This window comes from Vicugna pacos, chromosome 17, assembly GCF_048564905.1.
Source record: "Vicugna pacos chromosome 17, VicPac4, whole genome shotgun sequence".
Classification (NCBI taxonomy): Eukaryota; Metazoa; Chordata; class Mammalia; order Artiodactyla; family Camelidae; genus Vicugna; species Vicugna pacos.
In genome coordinates, this window is record NC_133003.1 from 24928699 (window position 1) to 24954480 (window position 25782).

Here is a 25782-nt window from a genome sequence, read left to right on the forward strand (position 1 = left end):
AGCTACCAGGTTGCCTGTCACCTACCTGTTGGTGGCTACAGGTCAACCAAGCAGAGTCCCATGAAGCCCAAACAGGCAGCATCCTTGACCGACACAGCTTGCTCCAGAGGCCCCAGGTTTAAATCAGGGATCTACATTTTATCCATAAAATGGAGGTAGGAATACATGCCCTGCCCAGTGGGGACCATGCATTTTTGCTGGCAGATCCAGGAATGTAACTGGCTTTTAGAGGATGTGCACAGGAACAGTACAAAAAACGCTCTACGAGCCATCTATACACAGCCAGATCCCTTTGTATCTCTTGGGAGATTGTTCTGAAAGCTACACATTCCTTGTAATGTGTAAAGTGATGTCCCAGAGTTACTATAAGTGACCCACACACTACATAGCGGCATGGGCAAGTTTACAGCCCAGAGCTCTGGGGTGGAGGGAGGGCAGGCAGAGCGTGACTTGTGTCTCAAAAAGTGGGGGCCAAGAGTAAGATTCAGGGTCCACCATGAACCTCATAAAGGCACTCACTCATTCAGTGCCCCGGCAAGCCCGGACCCAAGGGAGACAAAGGTGTCTGGTGGATTACCTGTTGACAAGTAGTTGGGCTGGATCACAGGGTGGTCGTGGGGGTTGGCACTTCTCAGTTTGAGCCAGCCCACACTTGTGCCCCGCATGGTCCCCACGTGCACCTAGAAGAGCCCAGAGGAAGCGGTGACCTCCATCAGCCCCCCCAACTCGGCCATTTAGAGAGGCCCCGGGTCTCCTGTGAGGTGGGGCTCAGCACCAAGACAATTAAGAGCGGATACATTTGAGCATCCGCCTGCATCTTAACCCCCCCCACAAGGGATCAAGCCACCTCCATTAATCACTCCTGCCTCCTCGCTCTGTACCTAATTGTCCAAAATGTTCAGGGGCTGGCCATCCCTGGGCAGAGCTGACCTCTTTGTCCACTTCTAGTACTCAGGCCCCAGAGCATCTGCCCTGAGCTGGGTGCGGTTCTCACCTTCCCACGCACCACGCAGTCTGCCTCACTTCACCTCTCGCTCCCCTGTTCCCTCCCCTCAGATACTCTGAGCAGCTGGAGGGCAGGGTGCAGGCTTCCAGGCCACCCCTCCCCCAGCTGAAGGCCCTGCTGCAGCAGAGAGACCACCTGCCCACCTGGTAAGCCTCCTGCTGCGCGGGAACCCGCCCGTGGTCGATCACCTGGGACGGCAGGAAGTGGAACTGGATGTCCGGATGGGGGACACCTGCCTGGCTCCGGATGAACCCACCTGTCTCCAAATGGGCTGTGGCTCCATCCCCTGAGAATCAGAAGATGGTGAGGCAGAAAAGCAAGTCCGGGTGTGGTAAGTGGCCAGCCTCCTCCTCCTCTTCCTGTCCTATATTCCAGTGCCTGGACCCAAGTCCTCAGCTCTGTCCTCTTTCCTCCAGGTGGGCTTACCCAGCACCAGGGCTTTCAATGTCAGCTCTGGGCCAAGGGGCTTCAGCGTTGCCTCCTCCCCTAACTTCACCGCTGCCACCTTGACTGTGGGACCTGAGGTCCCATGGGCATCTCAAGCCCAGCTCAGCCCCGCGTCCACGCCAGACTGCTCCTCTCAGTCAAGGCTAAAATCAGAAACTCCTCCCTCTACTCCATTGCTCATGATCAAGCCCATCAGGAAGTCTCATTAACTTCAGCTCCAAAATCGACTTCACTCACACCCCAACCTCCAGCCACGTCCAGATCGCCTCTTAAGTGGTGGCATCCTTGATGGGATCTGACCTACCTCTGTGCTTCCTGCAGCCCACCCTTCACACACAGCCCTGATCAAGCTCAAGGCCCTCCTCTTCCATCCAACCTCCCATCACTGCTGCCTCCTCCCGGTGCTGCAGTCTCCCTGACCCAACAAATTCATTATTCACTCACACACACTAAATGCCTAGCCGCAGGGCCTTTGCACGTATTCTTCCTGCCTCTCAGACCCCCTGCCACCATTCTCCAGCTTAATTAACATCCTGATTGTTCCTTCACTGTACTTAAAACTTAGCATGTTGCTTGCATCATTAGCACTTCTCACCATGTAGCCCAGCACACAGTAGGTAAGCAAGGAATGCATGCTGAGCACGTAAGTAATGGTGCTTTTCAAAGCACCATTTCCTGGCAAAACAGTTCTCTGAGATTCAGCTAGGAACCCAGTGGAAAATGATGAGAAATGGAGGCTGATTCTGTAGTCTGGCACCAAATGCTTTTTCCATACCTTTTGTCCTGGCCCCTTAGACCCCAGACTGTGTCCAGCATGAGGCCATCCCCATCCATGTGTCAGGGAGAGCAGCACCTTACCCCTGCGGACTCACTTCCGCAGATGGGAAGACTGAGGCTCAAAGAGCTAAGGTAATTCACAGCCCAGCTTTAAACCAGGAACCTGGGGCCACAGCCCTTGCTAGGCACCTCAGGAAGGAGGCCATGCTGGCACAGACCCTCTCTCCCCAGGTCGTGGACGCGCACACCCACCTGTGAACTTCCAGAGCCACTCCAGGCCAATCCGGACCTTCCTCAAGGGCTTCTGCGCAGAGTGGAGGGTGATGGGGCGGGTGCACGCCTGCTGGATGTACACCTCCAGGTGGTCTTGCAAGTTCTGGCCAACCCCTGAAACAGGAGGGAGTGGTTAGGAAAACAGCTCCTAAGGCGGCTTAGCTTGGCTCTCAGCGTCCCCTGGTCTTGAGAACGTCTCCCCCATCCACCTACCTGCCAGTCCCGCTCCTGCTTATGCCCAGGGACACCATTCCCACACTCCCGGCCACCTCTGGCCCTCTCAACTTGCCCCCAGGGCAGCACCTGTCACCTTCCAGGTCCTTCCTGCCCAGCAGCACCCTCCACAAGGGCAGGGCCCATGCCTGCAGCTGGCTCCATGCAGCGAGCTGTCCCAGCACGGCTGATGGCCAGATGGCCTGACAGCCCACCCTCACCCCTGGCCTGGGGAGGAGGGAAGGTGACCTGTGCCGACCCCACGTGAACTCATCCAAGCCCGGGGGGTGCTGGGCAGGGCAGTCACAGACCAGCACTTCCACAGGCCTCTTACAATGAAGCCTTGATGCAAAAAGGCCCGGGCCTCTGAGACTGGATTATGAGAGAGGGCAAGAGGGACAGGACCCAGCCCCGCAGGACATCAGGAACAGCCTATAAAATAAACATTAGGCCTGGGAGAACTGTCGTAGCATGAAGAGCATGCCAGGGTAACTGGTAAGTCCTGAGGATGGAAAACACCAAGGCCTGGACCCCTCTCACCACAGGGCTGCCCTGGTGACCTGCCTAAACCTGGCCCAGTCGGCTTTTCAGGGTGAGGCTCCCTGCCAGAGGGACATGCTGCTGGGATGGATGGGCTGGCCAGAGAAGGGAGGAAAACCACACGAGGGCTTGGGGTCCCCCTGGGAGTAGGAGTCCAGGGAGGCATGGGGACCTTCAGGCTCATGAGAAGAATGTGACAGTTCTGTGAAGCCCTGACTCTTGTTCCCTCCCCACCCCATGCTAATAAAATACAATAAACCATTTTATGTAGCAGAGACTGCTTTGGGGTACAGTGCGGAAGGGAGCTCACCAGGAAGGTGGCACACCACCGAGATGCCCAGTTTCTTGAGGTCGTCTGCGTTGCCCACGCCGGAGAGCATGAGCAGCTGCGGAGAGTTGATGGCACCTCCACTCAGAATCACCTCCTTGCTGGCATAAGCCTAGAAGAGGCACAGGGGCATGCAGGTCACACAGTTCCCAAAAAGCCAGTCAGAACCCCAAGAATGCAGCCATGACATACCCCAGTGGTGGCTGGGGATCCTGCTCACAGGCCCAAGAGCGAGGAAGAAGATGCTTAGGGCGCCACTACATGAAAGCAGCCTGCACGTGCAGCTATGGGGTATGTGTGGCCATAAACAGGGGTTCATACTCTGATACATTCTGCAACAGCCAGGCAGTAAGGATGGTCTTAAAAACAGGGCTGCAGAGCTTAAATTAGATAAATGAAAGCAGGCACTCAAGTGAGCAGTTGAAATAAAGCACGTGATGACCCAGGTCTTCACGTGGGATGCAGAACAGTCCCCACATGCTACTGGAAAACAGCACAGTGCAGAAATAAGGAGTGTGAGCCCATGGATGGTTTTTAGTCTCTAATAGAAACCTGCCAATTTTTGGACAAGTGTAGAAGGCAGAAGCAGCCAGAGGCTCATGGGGGCACTCACGCCAGGGCACCACAGGCCCTTTGCAGGTGGCTGGACTGCAGCTTCCTCACCTCTGCCAGGTCACCACCTCCTGGAAGGCACTGGGGGGGGCAGTCTTTCAGGCCATTGCCACCAGCTGCTCACTCCTAATCACCACGAGGATGGGGACTGGAGCATGGCTCCGCCCACACTAAGCACGACCACGAGGTCACTGCCCACTCTGCCTGCCGTGTGAGCTGTCCAGGCCTGGCGGTAGTTCACTCACCCGCTGGCTCTGGCCGTTCTTGACATACTCCACGCCCACTGCACGGGTGCCTTCAAACAGCACCCTCCTCACAAACGTCTGGGCCTCAGCCGTGAGGTTGGGGCGGCTCAGCGCTGGGTGCAGGTACGCACAGGCCGTGCTCCAGCGCTTGCCTGCACAGAGAGCAAGGAGGTGAGGCACAGCCCTGTTTGTTCCTGGGCACCTATCCTGTAGGAGGAATTGAGTAAGGACTAGAGAAAGGGAATCTGCCTTTCCCATGACCGTGCAAGCTTTGCCTTCAAAGTAAGGCTGAGACCAAAACACCCTTCCCAGCCAGAATCCACATCTATCCGGGGCCCCTGGATGCAGGTGGAAAAACATCCTTCACCCTCTGCAAGATGACAGAGACCAGGAGTGGCTCATAACGGGGTGAGAACCCTGTAGAGGCAGCAGGAGCCCTGGGTTCACCCCTACCTTGCATCTGCCCTGCTGCAAGCAAGGCCCATCACTGCTTCGTGCCTCCGCTTCCCCCCATCTTAAGTCTCTAAAACGGGCTATGTAACCTGAGAGCTGACTCTACTATCCACACCAACAGGGACCAGAGGCACAGAGGATACTCAAGGAGTCACCCTCTTTGAATCACTTCACATTGGCTGTGGGTGGTATTCTGTCACACCCCCCTCTACCTCATACCACCCCAGTCTGTCCACACTGACCACGACGGGTGGGGGCAGGAGGTACGGGGCTGTGACAGAGCAGCTTCTTGTTTTTAGAGGAGGAACCCAGGAGATGTGGAATCGAGGGCCCCGCGCTACCTTCGTAGATGGTCATGTCCATCCAGCCGAAGCCCTCTTGCTGGAAGCCGTTCATGTCCTCGGTGAGGGGGTAGCCGGCCTGCTGCGCCGCCTCCAGGAACGCGCGGTGCAGCGGGTGGCCGCTCTTGGCCCGGGACACGCGCAGGGGCCCGTCGCCGCCGCGGTACCTGCCGGCGCCCAGCTCGTGCGCCTGCGCCTTGCGGAAGTAGGGCAGGCAGTGCGCGTAGTCCCAGCCCGCCGCGCCCTGGCGCTGCCAGCGCTCGTAGTCCTCGGCGTGCCCGCGCACGTACACCATGGCGTTCAGGGACGACGAGCCGCCCCAGACCCGGCCGCGCGGCCAGTACAGCACCCGGCCGTCCAGGCCCGGCTGCGGCTCCGTGTGGTAGCACCAGTTGTACCTGTCGTCGCACAGGTTGGCCACGAGGGCCGCGGGCATGTGGATCTTCCACAGGAGCCGCTTGCTCCCTGCGTACAAGTCCTTGGGCCCGGCCTCCAGCAGCAGCACGCGCCCGTCGGGGTCCTCCGTGAGCCGGCCGGCCAGCACGCAGCCGGCGGAGCCCGCACCCACCACCACGTGGCTGTACTCGTCCGCATTCCGGGGGCCCGCAACGGCCAGAGCACGGACGCCCGGGGGCCAGTGTGGCCCCAGGGCTCCCCATGGACACAGGCGCCCTCGCCTCCAGCCTCGCAGGATGCGCCACATGCTTCTAGCCCAAGTCCTCTCACATCCACTGAGGGGAATGCGATGATTTACTTTTCCTGAAAGAGGAAAAGAGGCTTTGAAAAGTTTAACTCAGCATGCGCATACAGAATCAGCGCAAAGCTGGGACAGCCACACTGGTGCAGCAAAAGGCCACTGCAGGCCCTCCCAGTGCCCCGGGGAACTGGGAGGAGGGAGCAGAAGCACAAGCAGGAATATCAGTCTTGTGAGATCTGTGCCAGGACTGACAAGCACAGGGCTGGTTGCACAGGAGACAGGCCCCTCCCCAAACCGGGGGGGGGGGGTTCCCCAGAAAGGCATCTCTGTGACACATGTGCATGAACCTGGAGGTGGGGCAGGACTCAACCTGCTAGAAAGCAGGGGTGATAAGGGCTTTCAAGGTTTGCACTCACTCCTTATCCATTCGAGATAGTTGCTGAGCACCTGCAGCATGCCAGGCACCATTTCATCTATAGCAACACTCAGAGAACAAGACATCTGCCCTCAGAACTGATGGTCTGCAGCCAGGGAGACAGACAAGACATATAATTGAAGGTCAGGTTGACAGGCTGGAGACTACAGAGCTCAAAGCCTTTGACCTGAGAGCCACCGAGTGCACAAGAGGGCTTCTCAGAAGGGATGGGGTCAGAACTACAATCTTCAAAGATCACTCTGTCCAGTGCTGGAGTTTCAACAAATGCCAGTAGCTTCTGGATGGTCCTTTCCCAAAAATGTTCATATCAAGCCCAACATGCACAGTGCACAGAGGTGGGAAAGAGCCAGGATAGTCCATCAAGGCCTCTCCTGACACAGGAACCTCTAGAAAAGCCCCACCCGTGAGACTCAGGCACACAAGGCCTGCCCAGGACTCAGGCTGCCATAAGAGAACCGAGAAACCTCAAGAAAATCCTGATAACCACCCCCCTCCACCTCCTCCATAAGCCTGCACCAAGAAAGAGCTGCAGCCTATCACTGGAGGCAGGCTGAGAGTGGAGAGAAAGATTCCCCCCTCTTCCCACCCCTCATTCTTGCAGGCACAGGAGAAAGAGGCAGCTGGGCCTCCTAAAAGCTAAATCTGAAGCAGGAATTCTGAGATGAAATCTTCCAGCACTCCAGGCCTCATGCCTGCACAAGGTAGCACCAGCCCACCGCTCAACTCCCAAACGGGTTGGCTCAATATTCCACACTAACGACCTGATAGAATAAAAGACATGCCCTTTTCTAGGCATAAACACTGTTTACCTCAGTCTGCTATCCTGTTACCAGGTCATGCATTCAATAAAAAATTAATAGGCACAAAAATCAAGAAAAATAAACAACTCATTATAAATTATGGGTGGTTGTAGGGTTGGTCCCATCCTCTGTGGGGGAAACCACAAGACAAAACAATACCACTTACAAGAACATTGGGAAATTTGACATAATTAGGATTAGATTTAACAAAACATGTACAATACATGGGCAACACGAAGACAACATTGTTGATAGAAATTAAAGACAACCCAAATATAGAGAAAGAGATGCCATGAATAGGAAGATCTCACATCTTATGTCAGTACTCCATAAACTGATTTACAGATTTGGATGCAATGCCAATCAAACCTCAGTAGGAATTTTTTTTTGGAAATTGACATGCTGACTTAAGAATGTATATGGAAATAGAAATGACATAGAAAAAGTTGCAGTCAGATACAAAGAAACTCCATGTGGCAAGGAAAATGAAGGAACCATAGCAACTCTATCAAATACGGCTGAATTCTAAAAATACGTACAAAATATAAAAAGTACACTATAAAAATATGTTCAAAATATAAAAAGTATGACCTGCATGAGACAAATAAAGTTTAGATAAAGTTTTAACCTGAAATTGATATATGTACCCAACATCAGAACCCCAAAATGTATAGAGCAAATACTGACAGATCTGAAAGGAGAAACAGATAGTCCTACAGTAATAAGCAGAGACTTCTATACTCAGATTTCAATAATGGATAGAATAACCAGACAGAAGATCAGTTAGGAAATAAAGAACTTGAATAACATTACAAACCAATTGGACCAAACAGATATTTATAAAACACTCTACCCAACAAAGCAGGATACACACTTTTCTCAAGTGCAAATGAAACGTTCTCTAGGACAGACCATGTTAGGCCATGAAACAAATCTTAATAAACTTTGAAAGATTGAAATAATACAAAGTATCTTTTTTAAACTTTTTTTATTGAGTTATAATCATTTTACAATGCTGTGTCAAAATCCAGTGTAAAACACAATTTTTCTGTTATACATGAACATATATATATTCATTGTCACATTTTTTTTTTTGCTGTGCGCTACCACAAGATCTTGTATATATTTCCCTGTGTTACACAGTACAATCTTGTTTATCTATTCTACATTTTGAAATCCCAGTCTGTCCCTTTCCACCCCCTGCCCCCTTGGCAACCATAAGTTTGTATTCTATATCTGTGAATCTTGTTTCTGTCTTGTATTTATGTTTTGTTTTGTTTTGTTTTTTTAGATTCCACATATGAGCGATCTCATGGTATTTTTCTTTCTCTTTCTGGCTTACTTCACTTAGAATGACATTCTCCAGGAACATCCATGTCGCTGCAAATGGCATTATGTTGTCGGTTTTTATGGCTGAATAGTATTCCACTGCATAAATATACAACATCTTCTTTACTCAGTCATCTGTTGATGGACACTTAAGCTGTTTCCGTGTCTTGGCTATTGTAAATAGTACTGCTATGAACATTGGGGTGCAGGTGTCATTTTGAAGTAGGGTTCCTTCTGGATTTATGCCCACGAGCAGGATTCCTGGGTCATATGGTAAGTCTATTCCTAGTCTTTTGAGGAATCTCCATACTGTTTTCCACAATGGCTTTTCTTGCTTCCCTCTCCCACTCTTAATGATTTAGATGTCTTCTTTTACAATTTTGTTTATTCTTTTTGTAATTCATGGTAGTTATCTCCTTTCCACTTATGAGTTTCTCATTTTTGTAGCATCCTGCTTCTTTTCTATTTAGAGTAGGCTTGTCAATATTCCTTTTAGCATGGGTTTAGTGTTGCTAAACTCTTAGTTTTTGCTTGTCTGTGAAGTTCTTTATCTCTCCTGTTCTAAAGGATAGCCTTGCTGGATAGAATATCCTAGGCTGCATCGTTTTTTCATTCAGGGCTTTGAATATATCTTGCCACTCCCTTCTGGCCTGTAGTGTTTGTGTAGAGAAATCAGCTGAGAGCCTTATGGGGGTTCCCTTGTAACTCACTCTTTGTTTTTCTCTTGCTGCCTTTAGGATCATTTCTTTATCCTTGACTCTGGCCATCTTGATTATGATATGTCTCGGTGTGGGTCTGTTTGGGTTCTTCCTGTTTGGAACCCTCTGAGCCTCCTGTACTGGGATATCTGATTCCATCTTTAGGTTTGGGAAGTTTTCAATCATGATTTCTTCAAATACCTTTTCAGTCCCCTTTGTTCTTTCTTCCCCTCTGGGACCCCTATTATGTGTAGATTGGCATGCTTTATATTATCCCATAGGTCCCTTATATTGTTTTGTTTTTTATTTGTTTTTCTCTCAGCTGTTCTGAGTGGGTGCTTTCTGTTGTCTTATCGTGTAGGTCACTAATTTGTTCCTCTGCATTAGCTAGCCTGCTTTGTACAGCATTTAGATCAGCTCTCATCTCAGCAAATGAGTTTACCAGTTCTACTTGGCTCTTCTTTATAGCTTCAATTTCATTTTTGACATATTTTATATCTCTAAACACTATCTCTTTTAGTTCCTTCAGTACTTTGATCACTCCTTTTTTGAAACCTTGATCTAGTAGGCTATCGATGTTTATTTCATTGATCGTTCTTTCAGGGGATTTCTCTTGATCTTTTAATTGGGAGTGGTTTCTCTGCTTCTTCATCTTGCTCATCTCTCTCTGACACTGTGGCTTAAGGAGTATCAGTTATCTATTGTGGTCCTTAAGGAGTTTATCTATCTAAAGTCTATGCAGGAACAATACTTTTAAAAAAGAGAATTTTAAAAGAATGAAGAAAAAAGGGTTTGAAAAGTGTATAATCGATAGAAGAGCAAGTTGAAACAGAATAGCAATTGAGTTGAGATCTCTTTTTAAAACCTTTGAAAACCTTTAAAACCTTAAAAAAAGAGAAAAAAATCAGAAAACAGTATTTGAAACCCGTGTATAATCAATAACAGATCAAAACCAAGAAAAAGAAAAGTGAAATCAGGTGGATTTTTAAAAATAATAAAAATAAAAAGATTTTAAAAGAAAATTTTTGAAAGGATTAAAACTGGAGACATATACAATTGTTTAAAAAGTAAAAATTAAAAAGTTAGTAGAAAATAGAAGATATAAAAAAGATTAAAAAAAAAGCGGGGGTGTGTTCTGGAGACTGTGCAGTCTTAATGATTTTATCGAGAGGTCTTTCTGTCTTCGCCCTGTTTCCTGAACTACGCTTGCTGTTTTCAGAGGCCCTCCGTTGGCATCCTCATGTGCTGCTCCCAGTGCCTGTCGGCAAGCAGATTGCGGCCCCTCCCAGCAGTGGGTCAGGTGCTGAGCTCTTACCTGGTGGGCAGGCGGGTCACTGCCCCTCCTGATGCCGCAGTCAGATGCTGTGCTTCGGCAGTGAGGTAGGCGAGTGGATTGAGCCCCCTCCCAGCGCCAAGGTCAGGTGCTGTGCTCCTGCCAGGAAAGCAGGTGGCCACCCGCCCTCCCAGCACGGATCGCTCCGCTGCTCTGTGCAGCTGCCCGCTCTGCTTCCGGTTGGCGCTTTGTAGGCGGACAAGCGGAAGACCACGGAACCACCCCGCCCCTGCTCCAGGCCAAAACCCAGCTCCTTATTTGTTTCGGCGGCACTAGTGTTCTCTGAGGTACCAGGACAGAAAGATCCTATCTGCCTCAGGCTGTAAACAAGTCTCAGTCCTGCCTAGGAGGTTGCAGAGTCCCCAGGTGCGAATTCAGGTCTTGACCACGCCCCCACCCGGTGCTGCCCACAGGAGGAGATGGCGGCGGTGGCTGCGCCCCACCTCTCTTCTCTTGAGAAGTGCCATTACTGGCGCCGCGGGTCTGAAGAGACAAAGGCTACGGCGCCCCTCCCCCCAGGACACATCAGCCGTGTTGTTTACGGAGGGCCCAGGTTGTTCTGCCCTGTGCACCCACAAGCCGCAGTGCGCAGCCCCCTGCAGTCCCCCGGGGCCGCCTCTTTGCAGCCGCCCCAGTCCTCTGCCGGGCTCGGGCCACCTGTCCCAGCCCCCAGCTGCCTGCTTGCGTCTTGGGTTAGGTGTCGCAGGGACCCTCTGTGCCCATTTAACTTAGTTCTGTCGGTCAAGGGATGCTTCATACAGATCTGAGCCTCAGAGGCTCCCCCTCCGCCCCGCTGGCCTCTCCCTTGGAGAGGGGAGATTCAGTGAGGGAGCGCTGTTCCTCCTTTGTCGCTCCCTCCCCACGGGACCAGACCCACACTGTTTTGCTTTTTCTTCTTTCTTTTCTCCCTTTCTCCTACCAGATTCGTGGCGTCTTTGTCTTTTGAAGAGGGTGATGTTCTGTTAGAGTTCAGCAGGTGCTCTGGTTGGCTGGGTGGGTCCGTGGATGTGAGTTTTGGTGTATTTGTGGGAGAGGGTGAGCTACGAGAGTCCTTCTACTCCGCCATCTTGGCTCCTCCCAGAGTATCTTTTCTGATCATAATGGAATGAAACTAGAAATCAACATCAGAAGGAAAACTGAAAAATTCACAAATATGTGAACATGAAACAACACGCTCTTAAACAACCAATGTGTCAAAGAAGAAATAACAAAGGGAATTAAAACATACTTTAAGACAAATGAAAATAAAACCACAACATACCAAAACTTATGAGATGCAGCAAAAGCACTGCTAAGGGGAAATTTATAGTTGTAGATGTTTACATTACAAAGGAAGAAAGATCTCAGAAAATTACCTAACTTTACGTCTTAAGGAACTAGGAAAAAAAGAGCAAACTAAACCCAAAGCTAGCAGATGAAGGAAATAATAAAGATTAGAGCAGAGATACATGAAATAAAGAACAGAAAAGCAGTAGATAAAGTCAAGCCTAAAGTTCGTTCTTAAAAAAATTTTTTTTTGACAAACTTGTAGGTAGATTGACTATGAAAAAGAGTGAAGACTCAAATTAGTAAAATCAGAAATTTAAGTGGGTACATCACTACTGATTTTACAGATATGAAAAGAATTATAAGAAACTACTGTGAATGACTGCATACCAACAAATTGGATGACTTAGATGAAATAGAAAAATTCCCAGAAATATACTATCTACCAAAACTGAATCATGAAGAAATAGAAAATATGAGTAAGCCTATATAATTAGTAAGGAAATACTTAGTAATCAAAACCCCCTCAACAAAGAAAAGCCCTGGACTAAATGGCTTCACTCATTAAGTCTACCAAATATTTACAGAATTAACATCAATTCATCTCACATTCTTTCAAAAAATTGAAGAGGATGGCAAGTTTTCTAATTCATTATCTGAGGCATGCACTAACCAGATAGCAAACCCAAACAAAGACACTAACAAGAGAACTACAGACCAATATCTCTTACAAATACTAAACAAAATATAAGCAAACTGAATTCACCAGCATATTAAAAAGGATTATATACCATGACTAAGTGCAATTTATCCCAGAAGTGCAAATATGGCTCAAGATACGAAAACAAATCAATATAATACACCACATTAATAGAATGAAGGAATAAAAACCACATACTCATCTCAACTGATGCACAAAAATCATCTGACAAAATTCAACACAGTTTCAAGATAACACTCAGTACACAAGGAACAGGATGAAACTTCCTCAATATTATAAAAGCCATATGTGAAAATCCCTGGACTAACATCATACTCAATGGTAAAAGGCTGAAATCTTTACCTTAAGATCAGGAACAAGACAAGGATACTCACTCTTGCCACTTCTATTCTGAAACACAGCACTGGAAGTTCTAGACACAGGAATTAGGCAAGAAAAGGAAATAAAAGGCATCAAAATTTTAAGGAAAGAAGTAAAATTATCTCTGTAGATGACATAATCTAACATGTAGAAAACCCTAAAGATTACACACAGACACACACAATAACTGTTAGAGCTAATAAGCAAATTCAGCAAAGCTGCAGGATATAAAATCAACACACAAAAATCAGGTGCATTTCTAGACACTAACAATGAATAATCTAAGAAGGAAATTAAGGTGACAATTCCATTTATAATAGCAGCAAAGAGAATAAAATGTATAGAAATAAATTTAACCATGGAGTTGAAAGATTTAAGACTGAAAACTACAAGCCACTGCTGAAAGAAATTAAAAAGAAGACATTAAAAAAAGGGCAAGACATCCTGTGTTCATGGATTGGAAGATTTAATATTGCTAAAATGACAATACTACCTAAGGTACTCTACAGATTCAATGTAATCCCTAGCAAAATCCCAACACTGCTTTTGCAGAAATAGAGAAACCCAGCCTAAAATTCATTTGAAATCTCAAGGGACCCCAAATAGCCAAAACAATCTTGGTAAACAACACAGTGGGAAGACTAACACTTTCTGATTTCAAAGCTTCCTACAGAGGTGCAATAATCAAAACAGCATGGTGGTGGCATAAGGACAGACATACAGACCAACAGAGGACCCAGAAATAAACCCTCCTATAGATGGTTAATTGATTTTTGACTAGGTGACAAGACCACTCAATGGAGAAAGGATCATCTTTTAGGCAACTGGTGCTGGGTTAACTGGATACCTATATGCAAAGGCATAAAGTAGGATCTTTACCTGAACCTTGAAAACATGCTAACTTTTATTATAGTAAAATATACATAACATTAAAAATTACCATTTTAACCATTTAAAACATGTGTCCTATCCAGCAGCATTATGTATATTCACAGTGTTATGCAGCTGTCAGCAATATCCATGTCTAAAACTTTTCATCACCCCAAACAGAAGTTTCAAATAAAAGCTATTTATGACAAAAATAAAAGCTATTTATGACAAACCTACAGACAGCATAGTACTCAAGGGCGAAAAACTGAAAGCCTTCCCATTAAAATCTGGATAAAGACAAGGGGGCCCAGTCACACCACTTCTATTCAACATAGTATTGGAATTCTAAGCTGGAGCAATCAGGCAAGAAAAAAAATAATAAAAGAGATCCAAAATGGAAAAGAAGAGGTAAAATTGTCACTATATGCAGACAACATGATACTACGTACAGAAAATCCTAAAAGCTCCACACAAAAACTACTAGAGCTGATAAAAGAATTTGGCAAGGTAGCAAGATACAAGATTAACATAAAAAAATCAATTGCACTTCTTTACATTAACAATGAATTAGCAGGAAAAGAAGATAAAGAAACAATCCCTTTTAAATTGCTACCAAAACAATAAAATACTTGGGAATAAATCTGACCGAGGAGATGAAAGACTTATACAAGGAGAACTACAAAACACTGATTAAGGAATGAAAGATGACTTAGAAATGGAAAGATATCCCATGCTCTTGGATTGGAAGAATCAATATAGTTAAAATAACCATACTGCCCAAGGAAATCTACAGATTTAATGAGATGCCTATCAAATTATCCATGACACTTTTCACAGAATTAGAACAAATAATTGTAAAATGCATAAGGAATCACAAAAGACCCAGAACTGCCAAAGCAATATTGAAGAAAAAGAATGAAGCTGGATGGAATAACCCTCCCAGACTTCAGACAATACTAAAGAGCTACAGTAATCAAAGCAGCATGGTATTGGCATAAAAATAGACATAACATACAGATCAATGGAAAAGAAGAGAGAGCCAAGAAATAAATCTACAGGCCTATGGTCAAATAACCTTCAACAAAGGAGGCAAGAATATACAGTGGAGAAAAGACAGTCTCTTCAGCAAGTGCTGTTGGGGAAACCGGACAGCTGCATGTAAATCAATGAAGTTAGAACACTCCCTCACACCACACACAAAAATGAATTCAAAGTGGCTTAATGACTTACATATAAGACAAGACATGATAAATATTCTAGGAGACAACATAGGAAAAACATTCTCTGACATAAATCTTAGCAACATTCTCCTAGGGCAGTCTACGCAGGCAATAGAAATAAAAGCAACAATAAACAAATGGGACCTAATTACACTTAAAAGCTTTTGCACAGCAAAGGAAACCATAAGGAAAAGAAAAAACCTATGGAATGGGAGAACATACTTGCAAATGATGCGACTGACAAGGGCTTAATTTCCAGAATATATAAACAGCTCATAAAACTTAATAACAAAAAACAAACAACCCAATCCAAAAAAGGGTAGAAGACCTCAACAAACAATTATCCAATGAAGACATACAAATGGCCAACAGGCACATAAAAAAAATGCTCAATATCACTAATTATCAGAGAAATGCAAATCAAAACTACAATGAGGTATGACCACACACCAGTCAGAATGGCCATCATTCAAAAGTCCATGAACAATAAATGCTGGAGAGAGTGTGGGGAAAAGGGAACTCTCCTACAGTGCTGGTGGGAATGTAGTTTGGTGAAGCCATTATGGAAAACAGTATGAAGATTCCTCAAAAAAACAAAAATAGACATAGCATATGATCCAGCAATCCCACTTCTGGGTATGTATCCAGAGAGAATTCTAATTCAAACAGATATACGCACCCAATGTGCACAGCAGAACTATATACAATAGCCAAGACATGAAGCAACCTAAATGTCCATCAATAGATGACTGGATAAAGAAGATGTGGTATATTTATACAATGGAATACTACTCAACCATGAAAAAACAATGCTATTTGCAGCAACATGGATGGACCTAGAGATCGTTATTCTAAAATTAAGTAAGCCAGAAAGAGAAAGAAAAATACCACATGATATCACTTATCTGTGGAATCTAAAAAAAAAAGACAAATGAACTTATTAACAAAGCAGAAACAGACACATAGACATAGAAAACAAACTTATGGTTACTGGGGTGCAGTCTGTGGGAAAGGATAAATGACAGTTCGAGATTTGCAGATACTAACTACTAAATATAAAATAGATAAACAACAAGTTTATACTGTATAGCACAGGAAACTATATTCAATATCTTGTCATAACATACGGTTGAAAAATATGAAAACGAATATATGTTCCTTTTTGACAGAAGTATTGTGCTGTACAGCAGAAACTGACACAACAGTGTAAACTGACTATACTTCAATAAAAAAAATTTTTTTTAAAAAGTCCATGAATGATACATGCTGGAGAGGGTGTGAAGAAAAAGGAACACTCCGACACGGCTGGTGGGAATGTAGTTTCATGCAGCCAGTACAGCAAACAGTAGGGAGATTCCTCAAAAAACTAAAAACAGACGTAACACATGATCCAGCAATCCTACTTCTGGGTATATATGCAGACGGAACTCTAATTCAAAAAGATACATGCACCCCAATGTTCATAACAACACTATATGCAATAGCAAAGACATGATAGCAATGTAAATGTCCATGGACAGATGACTGGATAAAGAAGTTGTGGTATATTTACACAATGAAATACCACTCACCCATCAAAAAGAATAAAATAATAGCATTTGCAGCAACATGGATGGACCTGGATATTGTCATTCTAAGTGAGTAAGCCAGAAAGAGAAAAAAAAAATACCACATGTTATCACTCATATGTGGAATCTTAAAAAAAAAAAAGGATACTATGAACTTTTCTACAAAACAGAAATAGACTCACATACTTAGTAAAGAATCTTATGGTTACTGGGGAAAGGGGGTGGGAAGGGATAAATTTGGGAGTTTGAGATTTACAAATGTTAGCCATTATATATAAAAATCAATTTAAAAAATAGTGTCTTTGTATAGCACAGGGAACTATATTCAATATCTTGTAATAACCTTTAATGGAAAAAATATGAAAATGAATATATGTATGTATATGCATGACTGGGATATTGTGCAGTATGGCAGAAATTGACACATTGTAATTGGCTGTACTTCAATTAAAAAAAAGAGAAAGATACATGCACCCAAATGTTCATAGCAGCATTATATACAACAGCCAAGACATGGAAGCAAACTAAATGTCCATGGACAGATGACTGGATAAAGAAATTGAGGTATATTTATACAATGGAATACTATTCAGCCATAAAAAGAGTAAAATAATGCCATTTGCAACAACATGGATGGACCTAGAGATTATCATTCTAAAATGAAGTAACCAGAAAGAGAAAGAAAAATACCATATGAAGACCAACGGAGAAAATGGCGGAGTAGAAGGACGCTCATAAGTCACCCTCTCCCACAAATACACCAAGACCCACATCTACAGACCCACTCAGCCAACCAGAGCACCAGCGGAACTCCGGCAGAACATCGCCCTCTTCAAAAGATTAAGACGCCAAAACTCTGGTAGGAGAAAAGGAAAAAAGAAAGAACAAAAGGCAAAGCAGCGCAGGACGGGTCCCGCGGGGAGGGAGCAGCAAAGGAGGACTGGCGCTCGCTCGCTGGGTCTCCCCTCTCCAACTGAGAGGCCAGCGGGACGGAGGGAGAGCCTCCGAGGCTCGGATCTGTACAGAGCAGCCCTTGACCAACAGAACTAAGTTAAACGAGCACAGAGCGTCCCCGCAACACCCAGCCTGAGACGCAGGCCGGCAGCGGCGGGCAGGGCCAGGCTGCACAAGGCGGGCAGAGGACGGGGGCGGCTGCACGGATGCAGCCCCCGGGGACTGCAAGGGGCTGGGCGAAGTGTCTGTGGGTGTACAGGACAGAACAACCTGGGCCCTCCATAAAACAGCAAGGTTGATGTGCTCTCGGGGGAAAGGTACATACCCCCATCTCTGAAAACCCGTGGAAACTTTTCGGGGGAAGAGAGGCGGGGCTCAGGCACAGCCGCCTTATCCTCCTGCGCTGAGCACCCAGGCGGGGGCGGGGGCGAAACCTGCAACCGCACTGAAGGGCTTAGCAGCCTCAAAGGCCAGACTGAGACGGGCCTACAGCCCGGGGCAGATAGGATCCTTCCATCCTGGTCCCTCAGAGAACCTGCTCCACAAAGACAAACAAGGAGCTGGGTTTTGGCTCGGAACAGGGACAAGGCTGTCCCTCGGTCTTCTCGGAGCCCACCTGCGGAGCACGACCAGGGACCAGGGCGGAGCGCACAGCCGCACAGAGCAGCGGAGCTACCGTCGGCGCAGGGAGAAGGAGAGCAGCTCCCCGGCTTTCGGGCAGGAACACAGCCCCTGACCGAGGTGCTGGGAGGGGGCACGACCCGCCCTCCTACCTGGCCAGTCTGCAACATCTGACTGCGGCATCCGGAGGGGCAGCGACCCGCCCGCCCACAGCAGAGGAGAGCTGCACCTGACCCCGTGTTAGGAGGAGGCACGATCAGCTTGCCGACAGGTGCTGGGAGCAGCACAGAAGAGGGCGCCAACGGAGGGCCTCTGAAAACAACAAGCTGAGCTTCCAAAACAGGACGAAGACAGAAAGACTTCACATTAAAAGCACACAGACTCCAGGAGAACACCGACAACCTCCCCACCTTGTTTTTTTTTTAAATCTGTTTTTACCTGTTCTATTTTCTATTACTCTCTTAATTTTTACTTCTTAATTCATTTCTATTTCTCTTGGGTTTTGATGTCCTGTTATTGATTAGACACAGGTTTCAAATACATCTATTCATCTCCCCCCCCTTTTTTTTTTTAAAGTTTTAAAAGGACGTCTCAACTCGATTAATACTCTGCTTCAACTCGCTCTTCCATTATTCATTATACACTGTTTTCAAACCCTCTTTCTCCCTTCTTTTAAAATTCTTTCTCTCTCTTCTTTTTTTCTTTTTTTTTTCCTAAGTTCTATTCCTAAATAGGCATTAGATAGATAAAATCCTTAAGATCCAAAATAGACAACTGATACTCCATAAACCACAGTGCCAGAGAGGTATGAGCAAGATGAAGAAGCAGAGAAACCCTTCCCAATTAAAAGAACAAGAGAAATCCCCTGAAAGAAAGATCAATGAAATAAACATCGATAGCCTACTAGATCAAGATTTCAAAAAAGGAGTGATCAAATTGCTGAAGGAATTAAAAGAGATAGTGTTTAGAGATATATAATATGTCAAAAATGAAATTGAAGCTATAAAGAAGAGCCAAGTAGAATGGGTAAACTCACTGACAGAGATGAGGAATGATCTAATAGCTGTGCAAAGCCGACTAGATAATGTGGAGGAACGAATTAGTGATCTAGAAGACAGGGCAATAGAAAACACCCATTCAGAAGAACTACAAGATAAGCAAATAAAAAATAATGAAAATAGCATAATGGACCTATGGGATAATATAAAGCGTCCCAATCTTCGCATAATAGGGGTCCCAGAAGGGGAAGAAGGATCAAAGGGGATTGAAAAGGTTTTTGAAGAAATCATGACTGAAAACTTCCCAAACTTAAAGAAGGAATCAGATATCCAAGTACAAGAAGCTCAGAGGGTCCCAAACAGGAAGAACCCAAATAGACCCACACCGAGACATACCATAATCAAGATGGCCAGAGTCAAGGATAAAGAAATGATTCTAAAGGCAGCAAGAGAAAAACAAAGAGTGAGTTACAAGGGAACCCCCATAAGGCTCTCAGCTGATTTCTCTACACAAACACTACAGGCCAGAAGGGAGTGGCAAGATATATTCAAAGCCCTGAAAGAAAAAACGATGCAGCCTAGGATACTTTATCCAGCAAGGCTATCCTTTAGGATAGAAGGAGAAATAAAGAGTTTCACAGACAAAAAAAGCTGCAGGAGTTTAGCAACACTAAACCCATGCTAAAAGAAATATTGAAAGGGCTAGTCTAAATAGAAAAGCAGCAGGATGCTACAGAAATGAGAAACTCACAACTGGAAAGGTGGTAACTCATGAATTACAAATAAAGAAAACACGAAATTATAAAAGAAGACATACAAATCACTGAGAGTGGGAGAGGGAGGCAGGGAAATATAAAATATTTTTTCTTTCTTTTTAAAATTTTTTTAACAGTAGGATGGGTTTGAGATCATGTTACTATCAGTTTAATAAAAACAGTTATAGTAATGGGTTAATAGATTTACAAAAAAGGGTAACCACAAGTCAAAAATTTACAAGGGAGTCACAAAAATTAAATAAAATCCATGATAATACAAAGGAAAATTACCAAACCACAAAAGGAAGAAGAAAGGAACAAAGAGGAGATACCAATTCAACTGCAAAGATAAGTTCAAAATGGCAATAAACACACATCTATCATTAATTACTGTAAATGTTAATGGACTAAATGCCCCAGTCAAAAGACATAGAGTGGCAGAGTGGATAATAAAGCAAGAACTTTCAATATGCTGCATACAGGAGACCCACTTTAGGGAGAAGGACACATATAGATTGAGAGTGAAAGGATGGAAAAGGATATCCCATGCAAATGGAAAAGCCAAAAAAGCAGGTGTTGCAGTACTGATTTCAGACAAAATAGACTTTAAAACAAAGGCCATAAAGAAAGATAAAGAAAGACATTTTATAATGATTAAAGGAGTGATACAAGATGAAGATATTACACTCGTTAATATATATGCACCCAATATAGGAGCACCTAAGTACATACAAGAATTACTAACAGAGATAAAGGGGGATATTGATGGGAATACAATCATAGTTGGAGATTTTAACACTGCATTAACATCACTAGACAGATCTTCCAGACAGAAAATAAACAAGGCAACAGAGAAATTAAATACTACAATAGAAAAACTAGATTTGGTGGATATTTTCAGAGCATTACACCCCCAAAAAATAGGATATACATTCTTTTCAAGTGCACATGGAACATTTTCCACGATCGATCATGTACTTGGGCACAAAAGAAACCTCAATAATTTTAAGAAGATAGAAATTATCTCAAGCATCTTTACTGACCACAATGCCATGAAACTGGAAATCAACAACAGAGAAACAAAGGAGAAAGAAAGGAAAGCATGGAGATTAAATATGTTATTGAAAAAACAATGGATCAATGAGGAAATCAAAGCTGAAATTAAAAAATACCTTGAGACAAATGATAATGAAAACACAACCACTCAAAACCTATGGGACACAGCAAAGGCAGTGCTAAGAAGGAAGTTTATAGCGATACAGGCCTTCCTCAAAAAAGAAGAACAATCTCAAATAAACAAGTTAACCCACCACCTGAATCAATTAGAAAAAGAAGAACAAAAAGCCCCAAAAAGCAGCAGAAGGAAGGAAATAATAAAGATGAGAGAGGAATTAAATACAATAGAGATTAACAAGACCATAGAAAAAAAATCAACCCAACCAAAAGCTGGTTTTTTGAAAAAGTAAATAAAATCGACAAACCTCTGGCCAAACTCACAAAGAAGAAAAAAGAGAGAGCACAAATTAGCAAAATAAGAAAGGAAAATGGAGAAATTACAACAAACAAAATAGAAATACAGAATATCATACGAGAATATTATGAAAAACTATATGGAACCAAACTGGATAACCTAGAGGAGATGGACAAGTTTCTGGAAACATACTGTCCACCAAAACTGAATCAAGAAGAAACTGAACACTTGAACAATCCGATCACTAGAAAGGAAATAAAAATAGCAATTAAAAACCTCCCTACAAATAAAAGTCCAGGACCGGATGGCTTCACCGGGGAATTCTACCAAACATACAAAGAAGAACTCATACCAGTCCTTCTCAAACTCTTCCAGACGATTGAAAAGGAGGGAATACTCCCAAACTCATTCTCTGAAGCCACCATCACCCTGATACCAAAACCAGACAAAGACACTACAAAAAAAGAGAATTATAGGCCAGTATCACTGATGAACATAGACGCCAAAATCCTCACCAAAATTTTAGCAAATAGAATCCAACAACACATAAAAAAGATTATTCATCATGACCAAGTGGGGTTCACCCCAGGGACACAAGGCTGGTTCAACATACGCAAATCAATCAATGTAATACATCACATCAACAAGAGAAAGGACAAAAACCACATGATCATCTCAATCGATGCAGAAAAAACATTTGATAAAATTCAACATCCATTTATGATAAAAACTCTTGCCAAAGTGGGTATAGAGGGAACATATCTCAACATTATAAAAGCTACAAACCTACAGCCAGCATAGTACTCAACGGTGAAAAGCTCAAAAGCTTCCCACTAAAATCTGGGACAGGACAAGGATGCCCACTATCACCACTCCTATTCAACATAGTCCTGGAAGTCCTAGCCACAGCAGTCAGGCAAGAGAAAGAAATAAAAGGGATCCAAATTGGAAAAGAAGAGGTAAAAGTGTCATTATATGCTGATGACATGTTAATATATATAGAAAACCCTAAAAGGTCCACACAAAAGCTACTAGAGCTGATTGAAGAATTCAGCAAGGTAGCAGGTTACAAAATTAACGTTCAAAAATCAGTTGCATTTCTTTACACTAACGATAAATCAACAGAAAAAGAAAGTAAAGAAACAATCCCCTTTAAAATAGCACCCAAAGTAATAAAATATCTGGGAATAAATCTAACCAAGGAGGTGAAAGAATTATACACAGAAAACTATAAACCATTGATGAAGGAAATTAAAGAAGACTTTAAAAAATGGAAAGATATCCCATGCTCTTGGATTGGAAGAATCAATATTGTTAAAATGGTCACACTGCCCAAGGCAATCTACAGATTTAATGCAATCCCTATCCAATTACCCAGGACATATTTCACAGAACTAGAACAAATCATAATAAAATTTATATGGAACCATCAAAGACCTAGAATTGCCAAAGCATTACTGAAGAGAAAGAGGCTGGAGGAATAACTCTCCCAGACTTCAGACAATACTATAGAGCTATAGTCATCAAGACAGCATGGTACTGGTACCAAAACAGACATATAGACCAATGGAACAGAATAGAGAGCCCAGAAATGAACCCACAAACTTTTGGTCAACTCATCTTCGACAAAGGAGGCAAGAATATACAATGGAATAAAGACAGTCTCTTCAGCAAATGGTGTTGGGAAAACTGGACAGCAGCATGTAAAACAATGAAGCTAGAACACTCCTTTACACCATATACAAAAATCAACTCAAAATGGATTACAGACTTAAACATAAGACAAGATACAATAAACCTCCTAGAGGAAAACATAGGCAAAACACTATCTGACATACATTTCAAAAATTTTCTCCTAGAAGAAATAAAAGCAAGAATAAACAAATGGGACCTAATGAAACTTACAAGCTTCTTGTACAGCAAAGGAAACCAGAAGTAAAACAAGAAGAAAACCTATGGAATGGGAGAAAATTTGTGCAAGTAAAACCAACAAAGGTTTGATCTCCAGAATATATAAGCAGCTCATACGACTCAATAAGAAAAAAATAAACAACCCAATCCAAAAATGGACAGAAGACCTAAACAAGCAATTCTCCAAGGAAGACATACAAATGATCAAAAAGCACATGAAAAAATGCTCAATATCACTAATTATCAGAGAAATGCAAATCAAAACTACAATGAGGTATCGCCTCACACCAGTCAGAATGGCCGTCATTCAAAAATCCACAAATGACAAATGCTGGAGAGGCTGTGGAGAAAGGGGAACTCTCCTACACTGCTGGTGGGAATGCAGTTTGGTGCAGCCACTGTGGAAAACAGTGTGGAGATTCCTCAGAAGACTAGGAATAGACTTACCATATGACCCAGGAATCCCACTCCTGGGCTTGTATCCAGAAGGAACCCTACCTCAGGATGACACCTGCACTACAATGTTCATAGCAGCACTATTTGCAATAGCCAAAACATGGAAACAGCCTAAATGTCCATCAACAGGTGACTGGATAAAGAAGATGTGGTATATTTCTACAATGGAATACTACTCAGCCATAAAAACCGACAACATAATGCCATTTGCAGCAACATGGATGCTCCTGGAGAATGTCATTCTAAGTGAAGTAAGCCAGAAAGAGAAAGAAAAATACCATATGAGATCGCTCATATGTGGAATCTAAAAAACAAAAACAAAAACAAACAAACAAAAACAAAGCATAAATACAGGACAGAAATAGACTCACAGACAGAGAATACAGACTTGTGGTTACCAGGGGGGTGGAGGGTGGGAAGGGATAGACTGGGATTTCAAAATTGTAGAATAGATAAACAAGATTACACTGTATAGCACAGGGAAATATACACAAAATGTTATGATAACTCACAGAGAAAAAAATGTGACAATGAGTGTGTATATGTCCATGAATGACAGAAAAATTGTGCTGAACACTGGAATCTGACACAACATTGTAAAACGATTATAAATCAATAAAAAATGTAAAATAAAATAAAATAAAATAAAAATAAAAATATACGCTGTATCAAGCAAAAAGAAAAAGAAAAATACCATATGAGATCATATGTGGAAGCTAAAAAAAAGGAAAAGGAAAAGGAAAAAGGACACTATTAACTCAACTACAAAACAGAAACAGATTCACAGACATAGTAAACAATCTTATGGTTAACAGGGAAAGGGGGTGCGAAGGGATAAATTTGGGAGATTCAGATTTATATATGTTAGCCATTATATATTTTTTAAGTCTTTTTGTTTGTTTCATTTTTAAATTTTTTCTATTTCTTTTAAGTGGGGGAGGTAATTTTAGGTTTATTTATTTGTTTGCTTTTTAAACAGACGATACTGGGGACTGAACCCAGGACCTTGTGCATGCTAGGCATGCACTCTACCACTGAGTTAGCCACTATCTATAAAATAGATCTTTTTTTAAAAAGTTTTTTCTGTAGATCACAGGGAACTATATTCAATATCTTGTAATAACCTTTCATGAAAAAGAATATGAAAACAAATATATGTATGGATATGCATGACTGGGACACTGTGCTATATACCAGAAACTAACACACTGTAACTGGCTGTATTTCCATAAATAAATAAATGAATCAATCAATAAAAATACACACACACAAAGTTCCATACCCATTAAATAGTAACTCCTCATCCCCTCTTCCCCCAGCCCCTGGTAACCTCTTATGTAGTTGCTGTCTCTATGAATATACCTCTTATAAGTGGAATCATACAGTTTCACTTAGCATAATATTTCTCCAACTGTGGCTCTGTATGTCCTTTCCTGTGAGTCTCAGCAGGAGAGGATGGAGCTCAGCTGATTACTGTGCATGGAAGAGAGGAGACTTCCATCTGCTCTGCCTCCAAGGCAAGGGGAGAAGACTCCCATCCACACTCGCCCTCCTGTGGCACAGGACAGCCCACCAAGCCACACATGGCATCCAGCTGGTCACCCTGGAGCTGGACACCCAGGCCCTGTGGCACCTCTGTGTGGGAATCAAGGCTTTGGTCAATTCAGTTCCCCCCGGCCAACACCAGCGATGGACACAGCAGGTATGGAGAGACAATGTCACATGGCGAGATGACATTAAATTAGGGGGAACACAGAGGCCACCACACCCTTCTGAGTACTGCAGGTTTCATCACTACAGTCTTTGGTAGCAACTAACAATTCTCATTTAAATCTGAGGTCTGTAGGTGAAGACTTGTATTGAAAAATTGGCCAAATTTTATGCTCAGAATACTGATTGCCTTGTATGACAAGACAGAGTTCCATGTAATTTTGAGCTTGTGACTAATTGCACAACAAATCTGATAATTCTGGTTGAGTCAAACTGCAAAAGAATAGTGACTAGAATAAAATGCTTAACCACCACACACAGAGTATCCGTACTTGGGACACAGTCTGTCTCCAGAGGCGCACAGCTGGAAGAC

General features: G+C 43.8%; 1 protein-coding gene across 2 annotated transcripts in view; it reads right to left on the bottom strand.

The window, feature by feature from the left end:
* Positions 1 to 25782, bottom strand: part of CHDH (choline dehydrogenase) — a 54389-nt gene that overhangs the window by 5312 nt on the left and 23295 nt on the right. For both annotated transcript variants that reach the window (XM_072941500.1, XM_072941501.1), the window contains 6 exons: positions 5236 to 5994; positions 4442 to 4593; positions 3567 to 3696; positions 2483 to 2617; positions 1150 to 1292; positions 578 to 680 (listed from right to left, as the gene is read on the bottom strand). In XM_072941500.1, the coding sequence (XP_072797601.1) occupies positions 578 to 680; positions 1150 to 1292; positions 2483 to 2617; positions 3567 to 3696; positions 4442 to 4593; positions 5236 to 5994 (1422 nt within the window). The remainder of the gene's footprint in view (positions 1 to 577; positions 681 to 1149; positions 1293 to 2482; positions 2618 to 3566; positions 3697 to 4441; positions 4594 to 5235; positions 5995 to 25782) is intronic.